Here is a 26826-nt window from a genome sequence, read left to right on the forward strand (position 1 = left end):
AATGTTAATTGGCCAAGTTAGAGAAATCACTCCACAGGACATACAATTTGTAGGTTTTATCGTTGTTTTATACTCATCATTTATGCAATCCAAAATCTGTATACATTATGTACTAATTGTATTTAATGCATGTATATGGTGGCATATTGAAGCACTGATTGATAAGAAAACAAGAAAAAATCCTTTTATTTCTACCATATGTGCTAAATTTGTCTTTTGAACTTGATCAGGTCAAAAATCTTATCGAAATGTGCATTCAACTTTGCATGAGTGAGGAGGAAGTTGTGAATAAGTTGTCCAATAGTGCAAAAATTCAACCTCGCATCATCAAACTTGGTTACTTTAATTTCATCGATCTGTACTATTATTTCGATGTTATACTCCATTAACAAACGTGCTTCACTGATCTTCATAATTCTTAAAAAATGTTTGTACCTGTCCCTTAAAACTCACTATACTATATGTTTGGAATTATCTAATTATTAGTTTTCTTCCAGTTTGGCAAAGGCTCGAGTTGGAAAATCAGGAATTTTTTAAGGCTTATCACATGAGAGTGGCTTTGAAGGCCCAAATAAATAAATTCAATCACTTGCTCGGGAGACAAGCTGAGGTAATGCGTCAAGTTGGCCCAGGATTTATTTCCACGTCTTCATCGAATGGATCTCAGATGCATTCAAGTGAGTTTTCATTTGTCGTCCCAGTGAATTTTATCCATGCATCATTGGATCAAAACAATAAGTATGTTATTGGTTTGAATGATAATCAAATTTTGTTTTGAAGCTTGGGCAGCGCACAACAACTCAAGATATCAGGTTCAACAGCCGGTCGGGCCACCTATAATGCGTGAAAACATGCACCATGTTGTTGCATTACCCAGTGTCTACGCTAATGGTGCGTCCGCCCTGCAACCTACCGTGCAACTTACCGTCAACATGTCTGGTCATTGTGCTTAGATCGAGATGCCAGAAAACAAGTCGTTAACTCATACTAATTCCAACTCAGGAATCGTGAAAGGGATGAACCATCTCATGATTGAATCAGAGGGTGCAAGCGACTCCCGCGGCATGTTTGGCGCAAAAAAGAATAAAGTAGAAGTAGTCTTTTAAACCCTATTAAATCATAGAAAAATTAGAAGTTAATATTTAGATAGGAGTTTTGAAATTTTGTATCTTAATAGATTGAGTTGTTTTTGGTTGGAGTTAGGCCTGTCAAATCGGGTATCCGCGGATACCCGATCCGAAAATTTCGGATACCCGATCCCGAATTTTCTAAAATCTAGTATCCGATACCCGATCCGATTTTGATTTTGGATACCCGGATACCCGACTCGGGTATCCAGTCCCAAATAATCGGGTATCCAATCCCGATATTGATTTCAATTCAATTTTGAGGAGAGATGGGAGAGGAGATGGGCCGCGGCGGCACTGGGAGAGGAGACGGAACGCGGCTGGGCAGTAGAGGAGAGCTCGCCGGCGCTGGGAGAGATGAGGGCTAGTGCTGGGAGAGGAGACGGCGGCGTTGGGAGAGGAGATGGGCCGCGGCGGGCAGTAGAGGAGGGCTCGCCGGCGCTGGGAGAGATGAGGGCCAGTGCTGGGATTGGAGACGGGGGCGTTGGGAGAGGAGATGGGCCGCGGCTGGGCAGTAGAGGAGAGCTCGCCGGCGCTGGGAGAGACGAGGGCCAGTGCTGGGAGAGGAGACGGCGCCGGCGGAGGGAGGCGCGGGCGAGAGAGTAGAAGAGGGGAGGGAGGCGTGTCAGCTGCTAGTTTGTAACTCAGTAATTAACTACTCCCTCCGTCCCGGAGTATTAGACTCAATTCTTTTGGGCACATGATTTAAGGAATTGATATTTAAATAGTTAAAGTGGAGAGAGTAAAGTATGAGAGAGGGAAAAAGTAGGGGAGAGAAGAGAGAAAAAAGTAAGTGGAGAATAAATAAGATAGATGCTTTTTGCTAAAAAAAAGAAATGAGTCTAATATGTTGGGACATCCCAAAAAAGAAAATTGGTCTAATACCTTGGAACGGAGGGAGTACCATTAACACTAATATTTAATTACTTAAACTTTAAAAGTTAGAACTAATATATTAGCAAGCGGACAGTTAGTATTTCATATTTGGGTTAGTAAATAAGTATGAATATGCAAATTAGAATTAACACACTATTTATTAAATTTTTTAAAAAAATCGGATAATTCGAATATACCCGAAGATCCAAAATTCTCAATACCCGATCCCGATCCCAACTTGGAGTATAATGTTTTATGATTCAGAAGTGGAGCATTACCTGTTTGGTTGGTTTCTTGATCGAGTGCTATGTGTTACATTTAATTTATCACAAATTTGACACGGTAATGTAAATTCGATTTAATTTCATCACATTACTTGATTGTGAAAATTTTGATACTCATTTAAAATTATTGTTTTTCACCATATTTAAATTTTGCAGAAAAGTCGGAATTAGCCTTAAATTTATTGGCTATTAATGATAAATAACTAAATGTTTTAAAAAGAGTGTTTGGAGAAAAACCATCTGTATTTGAGGCGGTGTGGCAGCGATGTTTAAACCATTGGCGCCCCATCTTTTTTTCCTCTCCCGAAACATGATCTGCTTCACTATAACTTTCCTCTTTGCTTGCTCCCTTAATTTCTCATTCCCTTTCTTCGATCCTCAATCAATATGCTGTTTGCCGGAAAACGCAGTTCCACTAAATCCACAGTCGTTTTTACGCTTCTATCCCTTATTGGGATTGCTTTGACGCTCGATTTCTTCTGGGCCTCCTCCTCCACTTCTTCTTCGAACTGGGATCGGGAGAAAAATCAAATCTTGGTTGTTTCGAAACCCAAAATCGAGGTTTGTGATGATTGCATATATTGAGTTTAACTTTCAGCATTAGTGATGATGGAGAAGTTTGCTGTTTGGTTTGTGTATTGAATTTTGCATCTATTTGGTTGATTTTGATCACTAGTGATGGTTCAAAATGTGTTGTTTTGTATTGTATGGTATTTACCTGTTTGTAGAAATGCCTGAATAAAAGAGTTATTTGATGATCGCAGGGGAATTATAATGTACCTGAGCTGGAATTATCAGGTACATTTGCTGATCTACCAGCTCCACAATTAGAATGGGAGCAAATGGCTTCAGCGCCTGTGCCGCGTTTGGATGGTTCTGCCATTCAGATTGAGGATCTTCTTTACGTTTTCTCCGGATATGGAAACCTAGATCATGTAAGCTCTTTGAATTTATAAATCAGTATGAGTTTCTATGTTTTGATGTCATGCTTCTTTGGTAGGTGCATTCCCATGTCGATGTCTATAATTTTACGGCTAGAAATTGGACTGAAAGATTCGAGACGCCAAAAGAAATGGCAAATTCCCATTTGGGAGTGGCGAGTGATGGGAGAAGATATGTGTACATTGTGTCTGGACAGCATGGCCCTCAGTGCACAGCTCCTCCCGTGGCTCTTTCTTTTGTCCTCGACACAAAGACGAGGAAGTGGGAGAGCATTCCCTCGTTACCAGCTCCGAGGTAGTACTACTAGATCACTATAGCTATATATCAAGATTACTTTGTTTTGAACTGAAAAACAATAACTTGGTGAATGTGATAATGGTTTAGATATGCTCCAGCAACTCAGATATGGAGGGGAAGACTACATGTAATGGGTGGCAGCAAAGAGAATCGGCACACACCTGCAACCGACCATTGGAGCATTGCAGTGAAGAATGGTAGAGCAATCGAGAATGAATGGCGAAAAGAGGTACCCCTGCCCCGAGGGGGACCTCATAGGTAACAAAAAGTCATCCTTCTTACTGCAAGTTTTAGTTTATTCGTGAGAAGGTGAATAGTACCGCTTCCGTCTAAAAAAAAGTAGTCTTGGTAGTCGACGACACATGTTTCAATGCAAAATTGGTAAAGTAAGAGTGAGATAGAGAGAAAAGTTGGTTGAAGTTTTGTTAGTAGAAAATGAGCCCCACCTCATTATAGAGTGAAACTTACTATAAATAGATAGAGATGGAGAAAAACAAGTCTATTTTTTGTTGACGAAGGTAGTAACTTGGAACATGTGAATAGGGCCTGTGTTGCGGTTGGTGATAATCTTTTTGTGATTGGCGGTCAAGAGGGCGATTTCATGCCAAAACCCGGGTCGCCCATTTTCAAATGCTCAAGGAGGCACGAGGTAGAACACAAGACCAGTATGCCATGAGTTGTAGCTAGATTGATCTCGTGCTTTACTATTTTCTTGTGTCTTGTTCAGGTGGTATACGGGGATGTCTATATGCTTGATGGGGAGATGAAGTGGAGAGCTGTGAACCCCATGCCCAAACCCGATTCCCACATAGAATCGTCTTGGATTATTTGGAATAACTCGATTGTCATAATGGGAGGGACGACAGAGAAGCACCCTGTGACTAAAAGGATGATTCTAGTGGGAGAGATATTCCAATTTCATTTGGATACCATGGTATGTATGTTTGAATCAAATTCAGCTCTAACATGTTCATGTAATGAATTGACATAATATGATAATGTGAATGGTGCAGCAATGGTCTGTGATGGGGAGGATGCCGTACAGGGTGAAGACGACGTTGGCCGGTTTTTGGGATGGATGGTTGTATTTCACATCTGGGCAGAGAGACAGAGGAGAAGATAATCCACAACCAAAGAAAGTGATTGGTGAAATGTGGAGAACTAAGTTGAGTTTCTGATGTTTTTTACTTATAATTTGTAACTTTTTTCTCTATTTTCACACAGAAAACACATTTTTATTTTAAATTTCAAATTAATCAATTATTTTCATTGAAAGTAATATATATGAGAAAAGTGGTAACTCCATCTACAGAATTTATATGAATTATTGAGTCTAATTGAAATACACTATTAACTTCATTTTGCATCAATTTGGATTCAACTTGATAGATAAGAAATTGTAAATCAAACTACATACCCCTCTCCCCTCTAAGCGGAAATCAATACAAGTTGAATCCTCCTCTATTAAATAGTGAGCATTATGATTATTGAAATTATAATTTTTTTTATTGTGATTCCTTTTTTCAAAATATTAACGTATTAAGAAACATGTGTGAAAATATACTTTTTATGTATTTAATTGATCTAATAAATTTTAAAAATAAACACAAAATACAACATAACCCATCTATTAAATTAGAACTAAACAAAATCAAAAGATAAAACTACTAGAAATTTGACCAACAATCGGGTTCTGGTTGCGCATTTCAGAGCATCTATAACATTTGCCTTTCATTCTGTTTCGGAGGAACGAAACATGTAAAGATTTCGTTCCTCCATATAAAGAGTTGTTCCATGTCATTTTTTAGTGTTTTTATATTTGCAATTTTCTTTTGTCCTTTTTTCAGCATTTATTATTTGATATTCTTTACAAATGTTCACTATTTAATTGTTTAATTAAATAAACATTTTAAGAATTTATCAAGTATGGGAAAAAATTGTCGTGAGGTTCATGAATAAATTAATAATTCTAAGAAACGTAGTTGTAGATGCACTTACGAAATGCATTGCCTTATTAGCAATTGTACTATTCATTTTTTTATTAACACACTATGTTTTTCTTCTATATTATATTATGGCAAACATTAGTAAAGTAAAAATAGGAAAGACGTTTTCATGAGGAAAATATGAAACCAACTAATAAGTAAAAAAGGAAAACGTGAAATTATGAGGTCAATTTTTGCATGATTTGAGAAAATTTAGTGAAAATTTGTCACAATTTAAACAATCAAGACTTTCATATTTAATGAGTATTCCATATGTGAACTAGCCGTTAAAAAATGTATGCATCTTTCACTATAAATACGAAAATCTAAAGTTGGATCTTCTTAATAAGAAAATACAAGAGAGATAGGAATAGAAGATGAATTCAAGCCGGTGTGCAGCATGCAAGCATTTGAGGAGAAGATGTCCTTCAGATTGCATTTTTGCTCCATATTTTCCATCAAATAATCCATCTCGTTTTGCTTATGTTCACAAGATTTATGGCGCCAGCAATGTTGGAAAAATACTACAGGTAATTAATGGTTACTTAATAGTACACATTTTTGAGGAGAGGAGTATATATTTTTGTAGTGAATTAATGGATGTTTTTTGGAGAAGAGCAGGATCTTCCGGTGAGCTGTAGAGGGCAAGCAGCGGAGACGTTGTACTACGAGGCATACTGCAGGATCAAAGACCCCGTCTACGGGTGTGCCGGGATGGTTAGTGTGTTGCATCAACAGTTGAATGTTGCCGAATGCCAATTAGCTACCATTAAGGCCGAGGTCGCTGCGCTTCAACCTGCCTATTTGTCTGACTCCTCTTGCTTCCACTAGAAATTATCATGTTTTATGCATTCATTTTCTTTGCCTTTTATTTATGTCTTTTGTTTATACAATAATAAGTTTGTGTAACCACATCAATCATTATTACTATCAATCTCACTCAGTTCAAGTGCCTAACCAAGTACTTGAATGACTATTTACTACCCTGTGAAAAAGTGACTACTACTATTTAATATTCTTCCAACAAAAGTTGCAAAATTGTTTTCAATTTTTCATTATGAGTGTGTTGATTCAACTTCGTACATCAAAAGATATAACCAAGAAGTAGCCTATTTGATTAACTAAATTAAACGCGTCTAAAAATCTAAGAGAAAAAGAATGAAGAACCAATTGATACAACTATTGCTTCATATACAACCATATCAAAATCTAAGTTTGGTCAATGCGTTTGACTTGATCATATAAGTGATGAAATATTTAATTTTGTGAAATTTAATCTACCTTCCAAGTAGATGATTGTGATAGCATTAATTAATAGTAGAATGTGCTAATTAATCTCATATTAGGAAAAGAGCCTTAATTAAACTTATAGGCTAAATTATAACATGTACATAATTAATGTGCACAAAAATTGAATTGTAAAAAGCCCACACGCGCCGGCGCCGCCACCGCCTCACCAAGGTCGCATGTTGGGGCCGTGGACTTGGACTTGGAATTGGGGCTTGGGATTTATCTGAACCCAATTTGATATTTTTTTCTTTAACCCGTGAAATGAACCAATGAAAATAGTAGTCCAATCCTGAATTGGACACATAGTCCAACACAATGTGACTTGACATGTAGCTATCTATGCATGCATATTGATAGGGTCGTCCAAATATGATGTGAGACGCGTCTAGATACATCCATATAAATTCATGCTTTCAACACGTACATGGCATAACGTCAACTGCTACGCTCCAATATTAATGGCAGAATGTTTGCGTTGACTCCAACATGCCCCAACGCAGTAGACTACGCCTAGGTTTTCATTCCATGCATATCAACCCCAAGCAATCTCTGCATACACACTCTCTGCATACTTTGTCTGTAGAAGCTATGCCCTAGCTATTATCTGGTTCGTCAAAGCTCGTTTGTGAGCAATGCAGCTACATACGAGATGAAAATGTTTAATCTTTGGAGACGACAAACCTACAAGAGTACTAACGAGGGAAAGAGAACTTCTGAACTTGGCTATTCTCTGCAGTTCATTGCACCAATTTATGTTTTCGTCAATCTTGCATTTTATTTGCTCCAATTATAAAATGTAGTAGTATTTAAATTTAAGCTCTCAACTGAATTTTAATCATCATCCCAAATCCCAAAATCTCAACTGAATTTTAATCATCATCCCAATTTCCAAAATCTCAACTGAATTTACAATGTAGGAAATAATTTCCCAAATTACATATACTTCGAGATGAAGCACTACCTACTCCTATCATAACTATACACCTCTCATCCACAACATAATTCCTACTTACCAAAAATAGCATCTCCGGTCAACAGCCTAATCCCACGCACCCACAGCTCCGCCACCTCCACCCCTCCTTCACACACAAAATGCACCTCCTTATTCTTCGTCGTCCTAACCCGGAAGATCCCCGTCTCATCGCCATCCCCCTTCCTCCTCCTATTCCGCCCGAAACTCAAGCTCGGCCCTACTTCCGCCTCCCGGCATATCACATTCCTGCAGCTCGACTTCCCCCACCGCAGAACCCCAGTTGCTCCTACCATTGCAACGAGCTTCGTGTGTGGCACTCCCTTGCCTCCCTTGGTGTGTTTTCGCAGCCGTGAGCCATCTGTCACCACCTTGCATGCGACCGCGTCCAGTATCACGTCCTCTGCTTCGTTGTGAAGCTTCTTCGCGATTGATAGCGCAGTTTCACCCTTGGCATTTTTCATCCCAATATCCGCTCCTGAAGAGATGAGGAGTTGGCACATTTTGCCATTCCCTTCCCTTGCTGCCAGCATCAGTGGCGTGTAGCCTTCCCCGTCGGCAGCATTGATGTCGTATCCCTTGCTTTTTAAGAGCTTCACTGCGTCCGAGTCTCCACGACGAGCTGCGTAGTGCAGGGCAAAGAATCCTCCAGCGATGCGGTTTCCCTTCTCCAGAGCAAACTCCAGCATCACCTTCTCGAATAGATCACTCTGCTTGTTGAGTTTGGAAAGTGTGATGGCGGTCTCACCAGATTTGTTGCATAGCTTAACATCAGCACCAGCATATACGAGCAACCGGAAAGCATCAACGTGACCCTGCGCTGCAGCAATCATGACCGCGGAGAAGCCTCTGTCGTCCTGCTCATCTAGCTCGATATCTGCTTGTCCCATCACAGCTTTCAAGCTAACAAAATCACCAGATTCAGCCACGAACAACAGAGGCGAAAAAACAGACTTGTTGGTGGATGTAGGCATGGATCCGCTGCGTATTACATCGAGCAATACTTGCTGGAAACTGACATACCATCGATTTGAACGAGCGATGGAAGCTGCTGATTGGCCAGCCAAGTTAACCAAGCCAAAGTCAGCACCTGCCTTTGCCAATGCTTGGAGGCATTCTTCCTGCATATATGCAGCGCAGATCATTACCGCTGTCTCACCAGATTCTGTTGTGGAGTTCACATCACAACCTGAATCAATCAAAGTACGAAGAATTGTTGAAGATCCAAGACGAGAAGCCATATGGATAGGACGAAACTGAGTTTGTTGTGTGGTCATGACTGATGTCTCAATGCATGCACCATATTTTACAAGCGCGTTCACAGCCTCTTGATTGTCGCATAGAATGGCATGGTGGATTAGAGTTCTTCCAAAATGAGGAGCATCGGGGGAGATGCACTGAAGGAGCATCTCCAGTATAGATCCGGTTGCTTCAAAATATTCAACAGCACACCATGTGATCGGATAAGGCTCAGCGAGTCCTGCACCAACTCGAAATTCCTCACCAGAAGCCAAATCCCATAACCATGCTCCAAGGTGCACTTTCACATCAGTTCTGACACCAGCCTTTTTTGTAGAAAAATATGATAAGTTAAGTTTATTGAAGACCACAATAATGTATGAGATCAAGAAATTTCCAAATATATAGAGGTGATGGTCCAATGTTGTTATTTTGTTATATAGATGGAGAGTGGAGACACACATGAGTAATCGTAATTAATACAAGGATCCAAATTCATTGATAAGCATTAATTTGTTACCTTCAGTAGTAGCCAGACCACGGAAATCTGCCTACTAACAACGGCAGCCACAAGTGCAGTACAATCGGCATTTGTATGCAGAGAAGGCTTACAAGATTGAAGCAAAACACGATCGGTTGCATTGGCATCTACTCCACACTGCCAGTAAATAACAACTAAATTAGATAGATCATAAAATGGATATGAACAAATATCTGTATGATGAGTTGCAACACATTCCATCTGCCTATTTCAACAAACTTACCATGCATGCCCTTCTCAACTAATATGGCACCTGGCAGGCATTATAACCAACTAATTCATTTAACCTCATAATGCTGGTAGTTTACAGTCAAATAACAGAGATATGTTTCCTATACAAATTGGTGTAGGTGTATCCAAAATGTACCTTGAGGAGAGTATCAACGACCTCAACAAATCCTCTACTGCATGCAGTAACGAGAGCATGAACAGCAACATGTGGTCTGATAAGGTCAGATGCCATTAGCAGCCCCACTAACTGAGAGTGTCCATGGATGCTAACCTCTAACAGTGCCTCCTCACAAGCTGGTTGAGATGCCCCAGCTTTGAGAAGGATCTCTAGGATTTCGTAATGGCCCTCTCTAGCAGCTGCTGCCGTTGCATAGCCCCTAAACAGTTGTAGGTTTACATCAGCTCCAACACTCTGCGATTTCAGAAAGGTTACATTCTGTCATTGCAGATATGATATAAAAAAAATAGTCAAACACAAGCAAAGCTCTTATGCATATACTTTGTTTTATTAGAAATGGGCCACTCACCCCTTAAAAGGCCTCATAAGGGGGAGGGTTATCCATCCTTATTTAGAAGAGATAGGATCATTGCCAAGCCGATGTGGGACAAGATATTAGAATTTTAACATGTTTGTAACTTGAGGCAACAATACAGGGAATTATTAAGGAGCTGGTCCCCCTCAGATAAACAGATTTCCTTAATTAAATAGTGGACAACGACTACGAGTAGTTTACATAGCACAATACAATAACAGAGACGGGAAACTAAGTCAATGCGATAAACCACTCTAATAGGATAAGAAAGGGACTGAGATCACAAAGCACAATATACGGTTTATGGAAGGTTAAAGCCAAGAGATCACCGATAAGAAGAAATAGACAGTAAAAAAAATCACAAGGAGATTTCAAGCAACAATCAATGCCAAAGCATCTGTCGACATTTTGAATAACAGAGATAAATAACAATACCAGCACATCAACTTTAAAATTTTGAAAATTGAACCAAACGAAATAATCAAGAGTCTAATCACGCAAAACAAAACTAACAGCATTATATAGGCGCAAATCCAGCAACAATAAATTACAAAATCGAAAAGCCAGATTAGAATTTGCCGAATTCCAGGATGAATGATGGATTTCCATAATAGGAGCAATGTTATAGGAAACAAAATCGATAGACTAAGGCAGGTGAAATAAAAGTGAAGGTGAAGGACAGAATTTACCAGTAATTGCCTGACTAGTGCCGAATTTCCGTTAGTAACAGCAACAAACAAGGGCGTAGCATCAGTTCGGAACTCCTCGTAGCAGACTCGCACCTGGCTCGGAGATTCCTCTGACAAAACGACGCCGGTATTGCGCATCTTCAAGCAAACTGCACCGACGTAGTTGACGTCGACGAAGGGATCGGCGAGGCATTGATGAACCGATCTGAGATCATTGCAAAGCGACGATTGTAGAAGGCGGTGGGAGACCTGAGCATCGTGGTTGAGCGGAACAACTTGCTTGGCAGCCAGAAATCCGCCGCTGCCTCCCCCGCCGTGTCTCAGCACCATCATTTCCAGGTGCAGTGTTGGTTGAGAGAGAGAGAGAGAGAAAGGGAGAGAAATTGAAATAAGTGAGCGCCAGAGACGGAGGGGGAAATAACTTCTTTTTTCTCTACTTGATTGGTTTTTGAATTTCACTTTCAATTTTTTGTTTAAAGAATTTAAAGGAATCCCTTTATTCAAGCATCACTTTAATTACCATTTAATTCTTTTTTCCAAAAGGATCATTCGCTTGTAAAATTCTAAATACTCAATAAATTCTGATTTTTTACTTCATTTCACACCTTTCATTCTACTTTCTTCCTCATCTCAATTTCTCTCTAAATTGAATAATGAATTCCAAAATAATTTCATTTCTACAAGCACAAAAAATAAAAATAAAAATAAAAAATAAATATTGACAATAGAATTGACCTTTAATTTATAGTTTTTTTATATTTATTCTTGCTAATTGATATGTTTGCAAACATAAAAAAAAAATATTGTAGTGTTTAAATATTCAAATAATAAATAAAATACTTAGGGTGGGGCTTAGGGCAAGCTATAGTCCGCCCCATTGCAGTGAAAGAGGTGGAGGATAAAATGCTGATGTGGCAGCGCATAGGGCGGGGGCTTAGGGCGTCGCATCCTCCGCCCCATTGTAGATGCCCTAATATTTTTAAAATCTCCTTATTAACTACCAAACTTTTTTTTGTATTTATTTTGCAACTAATCTACATAACTTATACTAGTAACTTACTTGTGCGTGGCACCATTAAACCCACATACCATTTTGATAAAAGTACATGAAATTTAAATATATATTTACACTTTTATTTTATACTAACATAATAATAATAATGCAAATCAACGTAAATATAATTCCCCAAAATCAGAAGCAGCCCCTTTTTTAAAAAAATCCTAATTCTAAATCCAAAATCCAAAATAACATTTCGCAGGTCTAATCACTGTGTTATTTGATAATTCATTAAGTCACAATACAAAATTCGCAACCTATGCTACCAAGATGTTCTGAATTATTTGAAAAATTCTTAGTTTTAATTTTGATGATACTAAGAATCTTTCAAAAAGTTTGTTATTTGAATTTTGAGAAAAGATTATTCCATGTAATTGCCACGTAACCAAGTTACAAAGTTATGTCATCAGTGAAATTTAGATAGTTGATAGTATAAAATAAGAACAAATTAAAAGTTTTAGTATAATGTAGAGAAAGATTTTAAAACTGTTATGCAAAATCAGAATTTGGTGAAAGTTTAGCAATTTAGGTACAAACATCTCTGTCTAAAATCAACGACTTGAATTTAAATATATAATAAAAAAAATTCTGGATTTGAGAATGTGTATCCATATTCCTTATCGTACATTTTCACCTTTAAACAATTATTATAAATACTCTTCTTTCATCCTATTATACATTTCTGACTATTTTTTGGCACATGAATTGAAAAAATAATTGGATAGAGTCGGTGATGTCAAGACGTGAAAGGGGAGATGCATTACAATTCATCTTCAAAAATAATGTGTAGGAGTAGGAGCCATCACAATTTTATTGGGGTTGCATAAGCCATCAGTTTTCTAATAAATTCAAAATACAATATTTATCTTTTTTGTATACAAGTATACTTTGTGAAAAAAAAATGAGGGGGTTGTAAAAGCTTGTTCACATTTTTTTTCAGTCAATACTTCTTTGACAAGCCAGATACTAGTCAAGATTGTTGGCCAACATTTTTAGCAAATTAATTAGACAACAATGCAATTAACTATTTAATAAATCAATGTTAGCAGATTTGTATTTCATCACAAATTGAACATTAGTTTCACTTGAAATAAAAAGTGTAACACTACTAGTTTATTCAAATTTTACAACTTTCATATTCTAAAATAGAGACAAGTTACAAAAATAATTAGAAAAATACAAATGGACACGAAGTAGCTAATTTTCTTCCCCATAAATTGCCTTTCATTCTTTTGATTTTGCCGGATAAAAAATAGTAAAAGAGATTTTATATTTGTGAGAAAAAGAATTAAATTGAATCCACATGGCGAAAGGGAGGTTCGGCTGCATTTGCGCACGCCGGCACGTGACCACTATATATCACTGTGTCTGAGATAGAATAATTAATATTTAATCCATCGCTAATATCTAAAAAAATGGACATTTTTTTATTAGAAATGATAATTTTGATGTTTAAGCAAATCTATACTATATTAAAGTTAAAGTCTTGTTATATTCACACTTACAAGGCAAAAGGATTTATTCTAGTCACACTGACATGTGCATAAATTAATCTTTTTTTTACATAAATCTTTATGTATAATGAATTGGTCAAGTTTGATTAACTAGCAAATTTTAGCCTAAAATTGTGGTTACACAAGACACTCATGAATACTTCATTGTCACGAAACAATAAAACATTATATTATAAACTTAATTAGGTTTAGAGAAGAATAAAGAGAAGAAAATATATTAAGATGACGATTAGGTCTCAGACCTTTAAATTAATTAATTAATTCTTTAATCTCGTATTTCATTTTTTATGAATGCATAAATTCATACAACAATATGTATTATCAAGTCGAAATAAAGTTAAATTGCTAGCGAAAATAAAAATATAGTACAGTGATTGTGGCCAATTAGGATTCACATGAGCATGTCTTGATTTAGAGTCAATGACGAATTTTTTTTATTTATTACGATCCATACAATCATACTCCATAAATTTGTAAAGAGACAAAACAAACCATGTTCAACGAATAATTTGTAATTGTCTTACTACAATAGGCATCCTATGAAAATGCAGTCCCATATGCACAATTTGAAATAATGGTTTAAATAAATAATTTAGGTAAATGTCAATGCCTCTGAACCTATTAAGGTTGTGTTTTACAATTACAAAAACTTTTTAAGTATTACTCCCTCCGTCCCGTCCCAGAAAGATTGTCCCAGTTCATTTATTACACTCGTTTTGCAAAAATAATAATAAATAGGTAAAGTTGAAAGAGAGTAAAATAAGAGAAAGAATAATGTAGGTAAGACTATTCTCTACATTATTCTCTCTTTTACTTTACTGTCTCTCTACTTTAACTATTTATTATATTTTTTGCAAAACGGGTGTGAAAACAGAAATTGGACAATCTTTCTGGGACGGAGGGAGTACTGTCATTTAAAATTTGAATGAAGATTTCGAACTAGTTCGATATTATTTTATTTTGGAGTTATTTTTCAAAAAAATATATATACATAAATTGATTTGGACTTTATAGATTTATATAAAATAAAGTCCAAGTTGTATTAATTAATTTGCAATATAAATAAAAATAATAGTAAAAAATAGATTTGTGGTTCAACTCTATCAAAAGTAGATTCCCATTAGATTTGAGGCTAATAAATTGAAAGTTTGAACATTGTTAGCGCCTCAATGAGGATCCATGTCTTCACCAAAGCAACACCCCACTTTCATTAATTTAACATTTTCGATACCAAAAGAAGTGTATTCGATCATTTGGAGTTTGAAAGGATTGAAAATCTCTCTTTCTCTCAATTAAACTTGCTTTTTATTCAAGTCTTTCTCTAAATTGTGTATTTTTTTTTGTTCCAACAATTTGGTGGGTTTACCTCATCATCTAAGCAACAATATCTTTGTAAGGGGATTGTGGCATTTGGCAAAACTTAGAATGAAGCTGTGTGGGGCCATTGATCATAATCCATGTTTTATTTATTTGTCATGATTAGGCCATAATCTTAATCTTCTAAATTATTGATAACTTAACCTTTCACTAACAATGGATGATACCTTGAAGTGAGGATTTTAGTATGCCACACAAATAGTGTGTTCCAATTTAATTATATAGAATGTAATTATAATTGGAATAGAATGAACAATAACCAATTGGTACATGTTTCTTTGTTCTTTTAGTAACACTAAGTATAGGAACACTTATATATGCTCTAATTTGGTAGATACTAGACATATTCAAATTAAAAGAAAAGCACAATTGATCCTAGCAACAAGGAGCAAAAGTCATGGATAATATCGTGAAAAACATTATTTGTTTAATGAAATAATAGAGTTGTCAAAGTATTAGACGGTTGGACCTATCAAAAATATTTTAAGGTGCATTATATCAGATCAACCTAGGTTGATCAATCTGGCTTGAATTTTTGGCCAAAAGACAAAAGTATTAGGTGACCAAACCTTTTCGTATTGGGGAAGCGTAGTTAATAACTTTGTAGGATTAGACGAGCAGTACTCCCTCCGTCCCACAAAAGATGTCGCATTATTTTTTTTTGGAAAAGTTCATTCTCACATCAATTATAAAATTATATTTTCTCTCACCACTTAACCCACAAAATATCATCTCCTAAAATTCCGTGCCATTTACATCTTCTCTGGGACGGAGGGAGTATGTAGATTTGACAAAAAGAAAAAAGAAAAAAGAAAAAAGAAAAAGAGTAAGTTCCGAATAAATGCTGAGGTTGTAGAGTTTGATCCATAAATTAAATATGAGAAGCACAATTTGGGCCAACCTGCACATATAGCGGCCCAGAATTAATCATTCAAAGCTGCAATTAACTTTGTTCACGTTCAAATCTAACGCACTCTATCTTCTCATTAAATTTGAACATTTATAAGTTAAGTGGAAAAATAATACAGTACTGAGAGGGAGGGAGAGAGAGAGAGGAAAAAAAAAAAGAAGTATAGATGATGTTGTTTATAGTATAGATGATGTTGTTTATAGACCTGCTTATTCGGTCGGTTTCGGTTCTAACCGGACCGGTTGACCTGTTTCAAATTTTCATAAATTCTAGAATCTGAACCGGAACCGATGTTTAATTTTAATCCGCATTTTATAATTTTAAAAATTCAATACTAATAAAATAATAATCCAACATCTGGATATATAACAAATAATACCTAAAAATTCAAATAAATACACAAAAAATACAAACCAATAATACAATAATATTCATATATGGGTAAGAGTTATGCCAAGTATAGTAGTTCGTACTAGTTTACGTTGACAATTCTTTTATAAAAAAGGACTTCTAAAATTTAGCATTTTTCTAAAAGGAGGTTTAAAATAGAATTCCATTTTCCTTTTTTTTGCTAAATAAATATTCAATGGAATTTCCAATACCAATTGATCTTGTTGTGACTTTTTGGGCTTAATACGGAACAGTTAATAAATCATTCACAAACAGGTTAAAATTTGTATATTGCATGAATTTTTACATATATTTGTTATAAAGTTAAATTTCTATCATATGAAATGATATTGTATTTGTATAATTATTTTGAAAATTAAAAACAAACTTAGATGTTCTACTCATAGTAGTTAGTTCATAAAAAAATGGAGTGTGGAAATAATTGTAGATTAAGCATCACGATTTAAATCTTAAAATCAAACAATGTTTCAAATTATTTTATTTCAATTCAATATTAATTCAATTAAGTTAAAATTACTATATTAAATTATAAAAAAAAATTAAAATTTAATTGTAATTCGGTTCCCGGTTAGGAACCGGTCGGCTCCGATTCTAACTGGAACCGGAACCGATTTTCCAGTTCCCAGATCCTCAATTAACCGGCCGGTTCCGGTTAACCGAGAACCGGGGAATCGTTTAAGCACCCCTAGTTGTTTCCAATTACATTTACTCCCTTCATCCTTAAAAAATAGACAAAATTGTAAATGGCACGAGTTATAATGTGCAATTGGTAAAGTAAGAGAGATGGAGGAAAAAAGTAGTGGAAGGATTGTTAGTGGATTATGTGTAAGATTATTATTTGTTGAAAATCTTCCAAATTTAGACTAGTCTAATTTTGGGGGACGACCCAAAATGGTAAAATAAGTCTATTTTTTGAGGACAAAAGGAGTATAATAGGACAATTCAAAAAGGAAGCGTTTCATTTTTAATGGAACAGAAGGAGTATTTTTCTTACGATCATCTGCATATAGATAACTAATAACACATCCGAAAATAGGCATACCAGAAATCAGCTCAATCCAACAACAAATGATCAGTTCCATCACTAATACTCCTTCCGTTTCACAAGAATATGCACTCTTTCTAATTATCCACTAACAATATCTTAATTACTTTTTCTCTCAATCGCTCTCTTATTTTATTAATTTTGCATTAAAATCATGCCAAATCCAAGGTGCATATTCTTTTGGGACAAAGGGAGTAAAAAACATGACAAAAGAGGAAATATAAAATAAAGTTGATCCATGAGTTACTTGTCCAATACTTTATCAACTGTGAACCAACTCATTTAGCACCAAAAGCATAGTACTATCTAACCCAAAAAAAAAGCTAGATCTAAAATATTTGGATGAAGGAAAGGAAATATTTGGATGAAGGAAGGGGATGAAGGAGGTGTAATGAGATAGGAATCTCTTTGAGACCTATGAGCTTCCACCAAAAGGAAGATGGCAATCTAAGGTGACCCTCAATAAAACAAACACTATATTGGCTATGCAATTCTATTTACACTCAATGTAGTTCCATACATTTACTTAATTAATTGGATAATTAATCAAGCAACCATTCAATAATGAAATTGGATAGATTCTCACACAGGAGACAACTCTCAAAGATGTTTAACATTCATTAATCTAAAACTTATTTTACAAAATAAGAAATAATAATTTATTTGTACTTGGATGGAAAATTAACATAAATGCCTCAAAATTAGGCTTAATAGACTGAAAATTTGAAAACAGCCGAGTGGAGTTAAGGAACCACTCGGACGAGGGGAAGTCTCGGAGCATGCAATTTTTACAAAACGATCATAACTTTCTCAATCAGACTTTAGTTGAGGCATACAAAATTCTTTCGAAAATGAGGGCATTAGTGGTCTTTAAAAAATATTTAAAAATCATCTTGTTGGGCTAAGTATTTACATTATGACTTCCTTCTTTTCTCTACTTTGGCTTGAGTCCCAACATTCGCCCTTGGGCCCCTATCTATCCATGACTCTCAAAGTTGGCACGATGCTCGATGTTGAACAGTCGAATTTGCATCAATGCATGCGATACACATCTGTTGTATATACACGAACTGTGATCAGATTATCTCTATTTATAGAGTATTTATTATAGAGTATTTATTGAGCTTGGTTGGGAATCCAATGAAATATGGATTTGCCTCTTCCTAAACTTCTACTTAGTTAAACCAGTCTTGATTTAATTGAAGTTTTTAAGAAATATTAACTAGTGTAACTTTTATTCATTGTACTGATAGTAAATTTTAATTAGCTATGTTTCTGTAGAATAAATCATTTACCAGAATATTTTTTAGTATAATTCGATCAACAAATGAGAGACAATTCTATTAAGTAATCATACTAGCCATTTTAAATGCTTATCAACACTACCCAAGAAGCCATGATATTGGGAGGCGAATAACCCACACATTTAAAGTAGCGTATGATCGATACCGTATGTTCAATGTTACTTGTATAAATTTAAAAATGAATAATTTTCAAGATCTTTGTACTTTATTTACACACAAAAATATATGTATTTCAACGTGATCCATTCAGTGTTGTATCACATCCACTATCACCAGTAACCACGATAGAAATTAACTTTGGAGTGACACCAACAACTGTTTGCGATAGACGGTCTACAAAGTACCTACTGAAAGATCTTTTGAAACTATAAGTCTATCACAATATAGAAAAAGACTGTTTATTCCATTATCAAAATCCTTAGCGGGATGTTAGTTAAATGGTTAAGTGACGTGGTAAAATACTACTCCCTCCGTGCCAACTAAGATGAGTTAAAATTTTGGAAGTAGGAGAGATAGAGAGAAGAAAGTAAATGAGAAAATAAAGTCAGTGTGATTTTGGATGTTTTGTTTTTTAATTAAAAAAAAAAAAAGAAATGACTCAATTTAGTTAGAGCATCAAGGAATAAGACTCAACTCAGTTGGGACGAAGGGAATAGTAATTTATAAATGTTGTACTCACACACACACAACTTGTGAAATGAGATACTACACTATGATTCTTCTACTTCTCTAATTTGTAACTTAGCTTTGCAAGTTAGTGGATGATATTCTTGATCGCCTTTCTATACTCCGACGTACTTGAAGATCTGTGGCGGTTCCAACCTTGTACCACCACTATGTTAGTAGACGACAATGATATGAATTTGGTGCTTTGGCTTTTAACTTTTAGCTTTATCTTTTTTTTTTATTGTCTTTAAAATTGGTCCCATGGATTTGTCTTTTCTTGTTAGTAGGTATCTGTTTCACAATTTTCTGAAAAGTGGTTATGGTTGCAACATTCCCTCATTATAAGTTTTTAACTGACCGTTAGCATAGTAATCTGTAATTATGGCATCATCATCTTTTTCTTTTATCATTATTTGATTGAGGATATCTCACATCATTGACTGCACACATACATATGTTTCACTTATTGTCAACTTTTGGAAAGAGAGACAGAGAGAAAAAGAACAAAATTCTATGCTTTAAGCTTTGCTGGCAAAAACAATATCAATGGGCATACATTCGCATCGTGCAAAGTCTTTAAAGTGTCAATTACCATGATTAAAATGTCAATTATTATTATGAAAAGTGTCATTTGCTTGCAATCTTACTCTCTTGTAAGATAGGTAGTTAGGTACAATACAATTTATTCACAAGAAAATTGTACCGTAGTACTATATCAAATTCGCACCATGAAGATTTGGTCACAAGGGTGTATCTATAATGTAAAACGAGGTCATGTATAATAATCATAGTATTCACTATTATAGTAGTATTATTGCAGCAAAAAAGGCTATTCGTCGTCTTGGTGGCCCCCACACTCCGGCCCTATATCATGTGAGGGTGTTCAATCAGGATACGCAATAGCCCGTTAACGGGGAAGCCTTAACCCACTGTCTGTCAGAAGCCTATCTCCCAAGGTCTCACACTTATGCCTGAGAAATGGAAGCAACTACATGACAGCAGTGAGATTTGAACCCACACTATTGCAAAAAGGTCTACACAATAGTATTATGATTATTATGGAACTATTTATATTTTTTCACTTTTTGTATGTGGATCCCACATTTTACCTACTTTTTATATTCACAATTCAACATAAAACTAAATGAGTTCCACATCCCACTCACTTTCTCTCTTTATTTTTTTTCACAAAATCAAACAATTTATTAAAATTCGTACCAGATCAAAATAACTCTTTAAATGGTGGACGTGGGAGTAATATCCAAGTTGCCCCCTTTTGGAATGGGATCAATTAGTAACGGAAATGGAAACGTGGGGTTAGGCACTGATGACAGAGTGATTAACATGTGTTTTTGTGCAATTTGACTGACTAATCATCATGCTAAACTATTTAATTTGTTATTTAAAGCTCTAAAGCCCTATTTTAAAAGGAATCAGTGACTTGGATTTGTTGCTTTCTGTGTAGACCCCTTTTCTAAACCAGGTTTCATTTCAAATTTCACATAACTTATTAGAATTACCACCATTGTAAAATTCAAAATATATCCAATTAATTTTACTAGAATCAGTAGTCAGGTCAGGTGTTTATAAGAAATGGCAGGAAGTTTAAATATATTTTCCACATCAGAATTACACCTTATTTTGTGCCTTTGTCTAATTGTCATGTGAAAGTTAAGGTTTTCAATTTTAACAGTGGACTGGTTTTTGTATAGATGTGAAAGTTATACTCTCACTCTCAGTCTGACTGCTTGAATCCATCTCACCTCATCCATTAATGCTACATCGAAAGACGACAAAGGGAAGTTCCCACTTTTGCTACTCTCAACTTGTGTTCTTCCATGAATAAATGCATCTATGCTGGTGGTAGGAGTAAATGCTGATTCTTCCCTTCCAACCGCCTCTCATTATTAGTTTCATTTGTTCCAAGTCTTTCCCATTTATGTTAAATTCTTTCTCTTAATAAAATTCTTTCCAATAGGTAATTTATCGAATTTCTCTTGATTGTTCATGCTGTCTACCCCATGTTTCTTGTCTAATTTTACTTCTACAGAATCCAACACTATTCACTTTCTTTCATCTCCTCTTTAATGGTTTCCCAATATCTTATCTCTAGCCCTGTTCCATGAAATCATCAGCTGTTTATTAGGCTTTTTCTGAGTGCTCTTTTGCAGTTTTCTGAATTTGAGAGTTGGATGTTGGTGAGAAATGGAACCCCTAACCAAAAGCTGCAATCTTTAGGGCTTTTGCAAATTTATAAATTTGAGTGTTGAAGTGTTGGAGAGATAGAGGTAGCTGATGGAATGCTAACAAAAGCTGCAATCTTTAGGGCTTTTGAGCAAATGGGGCCTTCAAATTACTCAGTTTTGGTGTTTCTTTCATGGCTGCTGTTTGCTTGTAGCACTCATCAGCTGAACAGCTACGAAACTCAGGTTCTTCTTCAGCTTAGGAAGCATTTGGAGTACCCTCTGCCTCTGAGCACTTGGGAAAATAACAATGCTGATTTCTGCAATTTGTCTTCTCCACCACAGCTCACCATCAAATGTGAGAATGATTCTGTGACCGAGCTTCGAATCATGGGAGACAAGCCTGCAAAGGTCAGTAGTGAATTCAATGGATTTGCAATTCCAAATCTAACACTGTCCCAGAGTTTCTCTATGGATTCTTTCATCACAACTTTGACGAGGTTGTCCAACTTAAGGGTTGTTACTTTAGTGTCTTTAGGCGTATGGGGTCCATTGCCTGATAAAATCCATAGATTATATCTGCTTGAAGCTTTAGACATGAGTTCAAATTTCTTGTTTGGTCCCATTCCTTCTCAAATGTCTAGAATGGTAAAGCTAAGGACTTTGAGCTTTGATGAGAACTATTTCAATGGCAGTGTACCTGAGTGGTTGGATTCGTGGTCGAATCTCACTGTGTTAAGCTTAAAGAACAACAGATTGAATGGTGAGATTCCTTCTGCAGTGTCAAGAATTGCAACATTGATTGAATTAGTTATGTCTCACAACTTGCTCACTGGGAAGTTACCTGATCTGAGCAGCCTCTCGAGTTTGCAGCTGCTCGATTTGAGAGAGAACGGATTAGATTCCGAACTGCCCCCTCTGCCAAAAGGGCTTGCTAATGTGTTTCTAAGTAAGAACTCGTTTTCTGGTGGTATACCTGAACAATTTGTTAAGTTGGATCAACTTCAGCATCTTGATTTGTCGAATAATCATCTTAGTGGAACCCCTCCTCCCCTGCTTTTCTCTCTGCCGAATATTAGCTACTTGAATCTTTCATCCAATGTTCTTAGTGGATTACTTCCTGAGCATCTTAAGTGTGGAGAGGGACTTAGTTTGATTGATCTTTCTGATAATAAAATGGTAGGTCATCTTCCGAATTGTTTGGACACTGCAGCAGATAACAGAATTGTCAAAATTAGTGGGAATTGCTTCTCTGCTGATGCCAGAGATCAACATTCTGCAGCATACTGCAAAGATGTTGAGGGCAAAGGTCGATCTAGAACGAGGGAAATAGTGATTCTGGCCGGTGTGATTGGGGGAATCGTCGTTGTAGTGATAATCCTCTTGCTAGTTGGTCTTATGTTTTTCTGTAAAAGGCACCAAACACAGCATTCAGTAGTTCAGCATATTGCACCTAAGGTTAAGCAAGACGAACCACCATCTGGAATTTCCCCAGATCTCATAACAAGTGCCAGTACGCTCCCTTTCCTACATTATGATTCACTTACAATGTCATCTACTATCTTTTGATTGAATCTTGAACCTTTTATGTTTCCTTCCATCAGGGATAATGTCTGAAGCATCAAAAGTTGGGAATCAAAGTTCTCCATCCTATAGGGTGTTTACTGTAGCAGAACTTGAAGAAGCTACAAAAAACTTTGATCAGTCGACTTTCTTGGGCGAGGGATCTTTCGGAAAGGTAGCTTGGGACCTACATTGCAGTCTATGTCTTGCCCCTTTCTTTAAGTGAATTTAACTTGAGCATTTTTTTAAGTACTGCTTGTGAAAATGACAAAGTTTCAAGTTTCATTTAGGTAAGTAGGTAAGTTTTATTCAAGATTCAAGTTTTCGTTCTCGACTCTTTGATGTGATTTTGCATATGCTGCATTAACATTCTAAGTTCCTACTATTTGAAATTCTACTATCTTTCTTACTTTGCTAGTTTCACCTGTACAGGTTTACAAGGGAAAGTTAGAAAATGGAAGCTTTGTTGTTATACGATCTTTAACTCTATACAGAAAATGCTCGATTCAAAACCTCAAGCTGCGGCTTGATTTGCTTTCAAAGCTTCGTCACCCTCACTTGGTTGCCCTTCTTGGCCATTGCATCGATGATGGTATGCAAGACGACTCAAGTGTACGTAGGTTGTACCTTGTGCAAGAATTCGTTCCTGATGGAAACTTCAGATCCCATCTTTCAGGTACTATACGGATCACCTATCTTTAATAGAAGACGAAAGTTATTAACTTTACAAACGATGGAATTTGGTTGTGTTGGTGTACAGAGAACTCTCCAGAGAAGGTCATGAAGTGGCCGGAAAGATTGGCTGTTCTTATTGGTGCAGCCAAGGCAGTCCATTTTCTGCATACAGGGGTGATTCCGCCTTCTCTGAGCAATCGTCTAAAGACGAACAATATACTTATGGACGAGCATGGGATTGCAAAGCTTAGTGATTATGGAATGTCCATCATTGCAGATGAAACTGAAAAATCTGATGTAGGCTCTTCCCTTCACTCTTGAAGTCATACTTGTAAACAGCTATTTACAGTTTTTTATTTTTATTTTTTTGCAGGGAAAGGGAGAGCATGTCGATAGGTTGCAGGACGATGTTCACAATTTCGGGTTCATATTACTTGAGTCGTTGGTAGGTCCTGTAACAAGTGGAAAAGGAGAAGCATTTCTACTAAATGAGATGGTATGATGCTATATCTGTATGTTGGTTTCTTGTAATGAATTTATCGGTTTAGGGGTTTGATTGTCTCTGACCACGAATGGCAGACATCATTCAGCAGCCAAGATGGTAGGCGAAAGATAGTGGATCCAATCGTGCTAACCACGAGCTCACAGGAGTCGTTGTCCATAGTGATATCCATCACGAACAAATGTATATCGGGTGAGTCATCAGGGCGCCCCTCGTTTGAAGATGTGCTGTGGAACTTGCAGTATGCTGCTCAAGTTCAGGCCACGGCTGATGCAGACCAGAAGTCGGATAGCGCGTCTCATCAGAGCTTCGGCTAACCTCCTTTTGTTGTAGTAATTCTTTCATTAACTTAATAGTATTATGTTGGGAAAATGTAAATGCATTCATTTCCACTATTTGATTTTTTTTTTCCTTGAGTCAATTCTTCAATCTGCGAATGTGTGAAATGAGGTAGTACTGAAAAAGCATGTAAACAGTTGAAGTTGAGCATGATACATAACTACGACAGACCACCGGTGTCGAAGAATAAGCTTGAAGTTTAGAAATCGTTTTAATCTCATCAGATATTTCCCATTGGCAAGAAGCATGTTCCTCTCTACAAACCTTGTTGTCATCTCCCTAATTGCATAATCATGTGGCAACATTATCCAAGGTGCAACAGAATTGTCTATTCAGGTTCAAACCCCAATCAACAAGAATAGTGGCAATTTAGAAGTAAGATCGTCACCCTTATAACTATAGATCTTTGAGAAGCCAATGATATTTTATGCAGATTTCATGAGCTATCGCGGTGAGGATTACCTACAACTTTACCTACAAAATCTCCTACTCCACACTCACAAACCTCACTATCATATTTTATGTTTGTGAGGAGTGGAATAGAAGATGTTGTAGGTAAAGTTGTGGTGATCCTCACCGGAGCTATCGATGCAATGCAGTGTGATAAATAAAGTTTGTTTTACTGCAAGTGGTCCATTTCCATAAGAGCATCCACAATAAGAATAGGCCGGCCATGGGCCAGCCACTCTCTCTCTGTCACGTCATCAGCACTAAAAATCCACCTGTCACATTAGCATAGGTCAGCCATAGGTCAGCCGCAATAAAAATAATTAAAAAACAACTACATTTTACGGAATAAAATTTACGATTAAATTACGGAATTAAATTTACGAGACATATACGGGAAAATTCATTAATTTCATTAAAAAAAAGTACATAAATAAAAAAAAATACATGATTTTTTTCAAAAGAAAAAGGGCTTCCACACATGAGCCCCGCCACTCTCTACTCCTCGTCCTCGCCGCCGCCGCTCGGGGTATCTGAGCCCGCGTCTGAACCCCCCACCAGTGCCCTCGAGGCATCCAAATCCACCCGCGTGTTCTCGAGCATCGGTAGAGGAACCTCTTCTCCGTTGGGTCGGTTGCGGCCTTCCACTCTTGGAAGACCGCGAACATACGTTCCTCCGTCTTTGCACGCGAGAATAACGTGTACGCGCGTGGGGGTGGGGGGGCCGAGACGACCTCCTGGGGCGATACGGGGGATCCTCCTCTCGCTGCCCGTTGTGCCCGCTTTTGGCCAACCGGGCGAGGGCGACGAGCAACGGATGGAGGGGACGGAAACTCCTCAGCATCCGGGGGGAGGTCGTGGGATCCGCCGCTGCTGTCGCTGTAGTCGCCGGAATAGTTCAGCCTCTGCTTCTTCGGCCACCCAGCATCGCACCCCGTCCGGAACTTCTCGGAGTCCTTCAGCAACACATAGCATTCCCAGAAGAGGAACTCCTTATACTTCCCCAGCAAGGGGAACTGACTCTCCGCTATCCTCTGGGCGTCCTCCTCATTCTGCCCACTAGTCAGCTGGCGGAGGGCGTTGGCGTACAACCCCGAAAATCGGCCGACCGCGGCCCTAATCCGTTCTCACCCCTTTCGGCACTCCTCCCCGTTGTAGTCCTTCCCATGCGGGCAGTTCCTCCTGTAGGCTGCTCTAATCTTCGCCCACATGGTGACGACCCGCTGGTTGCGAACAACCAGCGGATCGTCGCAAACCGACAACCACCCCTTGGTCACGCCGGCGTACTCATCCTCCGTCCACTTCCTCCGTGTGGGGGTGTCGTCAACACCGGGCTGCGAGGACTCGCCGACCACCTTGCCCTTTCCCTTGGCTTTCTTCTTCTTCAGCGCGGCCCGACCCGCTAGAACGGGAGTGTCCGGATCCCCGAGATCGATCCTCATATCATGCAATGATAGAAGGTCATCGCCAGTGAACTGCGTCTCCACTAAGGCCAACGTGTGAGACGAAGCCGTCAAAAAATCAAGAGATGGACGATAGACCGTGTCCCCACCGGTGGCCTCTGCATCTCGGGATGCATACCGTGCTGCATCCCTCCCTGCCACATCATCCACATCATCTACTGTTGCATCTGGGGCATACCTCTCCACCCCGGCGCTGACTGCCCGCCGCTCGCCTGCTCCCCGCCCGGCATCCCCCACGGCATACCCCCCTGGTTCCCCCTGCATCCTCCCCGGCGCTCCAGCCATCATCCCCATCAACTGCCCCCAAGGGACGTTAAACCCTGGGTCCATCTGCCCGCCCATCTAGCCCCATCCAGATCCCACGGG

General features: G+C 37.6%; 4 protein-coding genes across 4 annotated transcripts; 3 read left to right on the forward strand and 1 right to left on the reverse strand.

The window, feature by feature from the left end:
* The first annotated feature begins 2514 nt into the window (after positions 1–2514).
* LOC125216491 (kelch repeat-containing protein At3g27220-like) lies at positions 2515–4771 on the forward strand. The gene is made up of 7 exons (XM_048118222.2): positions 2515–2848; positions 3052–3222; positions 3288–3523; positions 3614–3784; positions 4070–4175; positions 4254–4460; positions 4540–4771. Exons 1-7 carry the CDS (start codon positions 2675–2677, stop codon positions 4702–4704), a joined length of 1230 nt encoding a protein of 409 aa, XP_047974179.1. The 5' UTR covers positions 2515–2674; the 3' UTR covers positions 4705–4771.
* Positions 4772–5888: 1117 nt separating this feature from the next.
* On the forward strand, positions 5889–6411 carry LOC125186732 (LOB domain-containing protein 23-like). Its single transcript, XM_048083178.2, has 2 exons — positions 5889–6041; positions 6133–6411. Exons 1-2 carry the CDS (start codon positions 5889–5891, stop codon positions 6340–6342), a joined length of 363 nt encoding a protein of 120 aa, XP_047939135.1. The 3' UTR covers positions 6343–6411.
* Positions 6412–7639: 1228 nt separating this feature from the next.
* LOC125217753 (ankyrin) lies at positions 7640–11426 on the reverse strand. The gene is made up of 4 exons (XM_048119282.2): positions 11005–11426; positions 9919–10194; positions 9531–9668; positions 7640–9336 (listed from the first exon to the last, which is right to left on the reverse strand). Exons 1-4 carry the CDS (start codon positions 11335–11337, stop codon positions 7807–7809), a joined length of 2277 nt encoding a protein of 758 aa, XP_047975239.1. The 5' UTR covers positions 11338–11426; the 3' UTR covers positions 7640–7806.
* Positions 11427–20993: 9567 nt separating this feature from the next.
* Positions 20994–24627, forward strand: LOC125202464 (putative inactive leucine-rich repeat receptor-like protein kinase At3g03770). Its single transcript, XM_048100859.2, has 6 exons — positions 20994–22984; positions 23076–23209; positions 23467–23710; positions 23795–24006; positions 24083–24205; positions 24289–24627. Exons 1-6 carry the CDS (start codon positions 21589–21591, stop codon positions 24526–24528), a joined length of 2349 nt encoding a protein of 782 aa, XP_047956816.1. The 5' UTR covers positions 20994–21588; the 3' UTR covers positions 24529–24627.
* Positions 24628–26826: the final 2199 nt, after the last annotated feature.

The sequence above is a fragment of the Salvia hispanica genome, chromosome 2 (assembly GCF_029641045.1).
Source record: "Salvia hispanica isolate PSC_SH4W2 chromosome 2, Shi_PSC_v1, whole genome shotgun sequence".
In the NCBI taxonomy this organism is placed as follows: Eukaryota; Viridiplantae; Streptophyta; class Magnoliopsida; order Lamiales; family Lamiaceae; genus Salvia; species Salvia hispanica.

Bases quoted from the DNA above. Each gene is read 5' to 3' on its own strand.
- LOC125202464 (XM_048100859.2), top strand. From the start codon at position 21,589: ATGCTAACAAAAGCTGCAATCTTTAGGGCTTTTGAGCAAATGGGGCCT. The intron at 23,711-23,794 runs GTACTATACGGA...GTTGGTGTACAG, and splicing joins CTTCAGATCCCATCTTTCAG to AGAACTCTCCAGAGAAGGTC. The intron at 24,206-24,288 runs GTATGATGCTAT...CACGAATGGCAG, and splicing joins CATTTCTACTAAATGAGATG to ACATCATTCAGCAGCCAAGA.
- LOC125186732 (XM_048083178.2), top strand. From the start codon at position 5,889: ATGAATTCAAGCCGGTGTGCAGCATGCAAGCATTTGAGGAGAAGATGT. The intron at 6,042-6,132 runs GTAATTAATGGT...GGAGAAGAGCAG, and splicing joins ATGTTGGAAAAATACTACAG to GATCTTCCGGTGAGCTGTAG.
- LOC125216491 (XM_048118222.2), top strand. From the start codon at position 2,675: ATGCTGTTTGCCGGAAAACGCAGTTCCACTAAATCCACAGTCGTTTTT. The intron at 3,223-3,287 runs GTAAGCTCTTTG...CTTCTTTGGTAG, and splicing joins GATATGGAAACCTAGATCAT to GTGCATTCCCATGTCGATGT. The intron at 4,176-4,253 runs GTAGAACACAAG...TGTCTTGTTCAG, and splicing joins AATGCTCAAGGAGGCACGAG to GTGGTATACGGGGATGTCTA.
- LOC125217753 (XM_048119282.2), bottom strand. From the start codon at position 11,337: ATGATGGTGCTGAGACACGGCGGGGGAGGCAGCGGCGGATTTCTGGCT. The intron at 9,669-9,918 runs GTACATTTTGGA...ATTTACTGGCAG, and splicing joins TCGTTGATACTCTCCTCAAG to TGTGGAGTAGATGCCAATGC. The intron at 9,337-9,530 runs GTAACAAATTAA...TCTACAAAAAAG, and splicing joins TGGTCTGGCTACTACTGAAG to GCTGGTGTCAGAACTGATGT.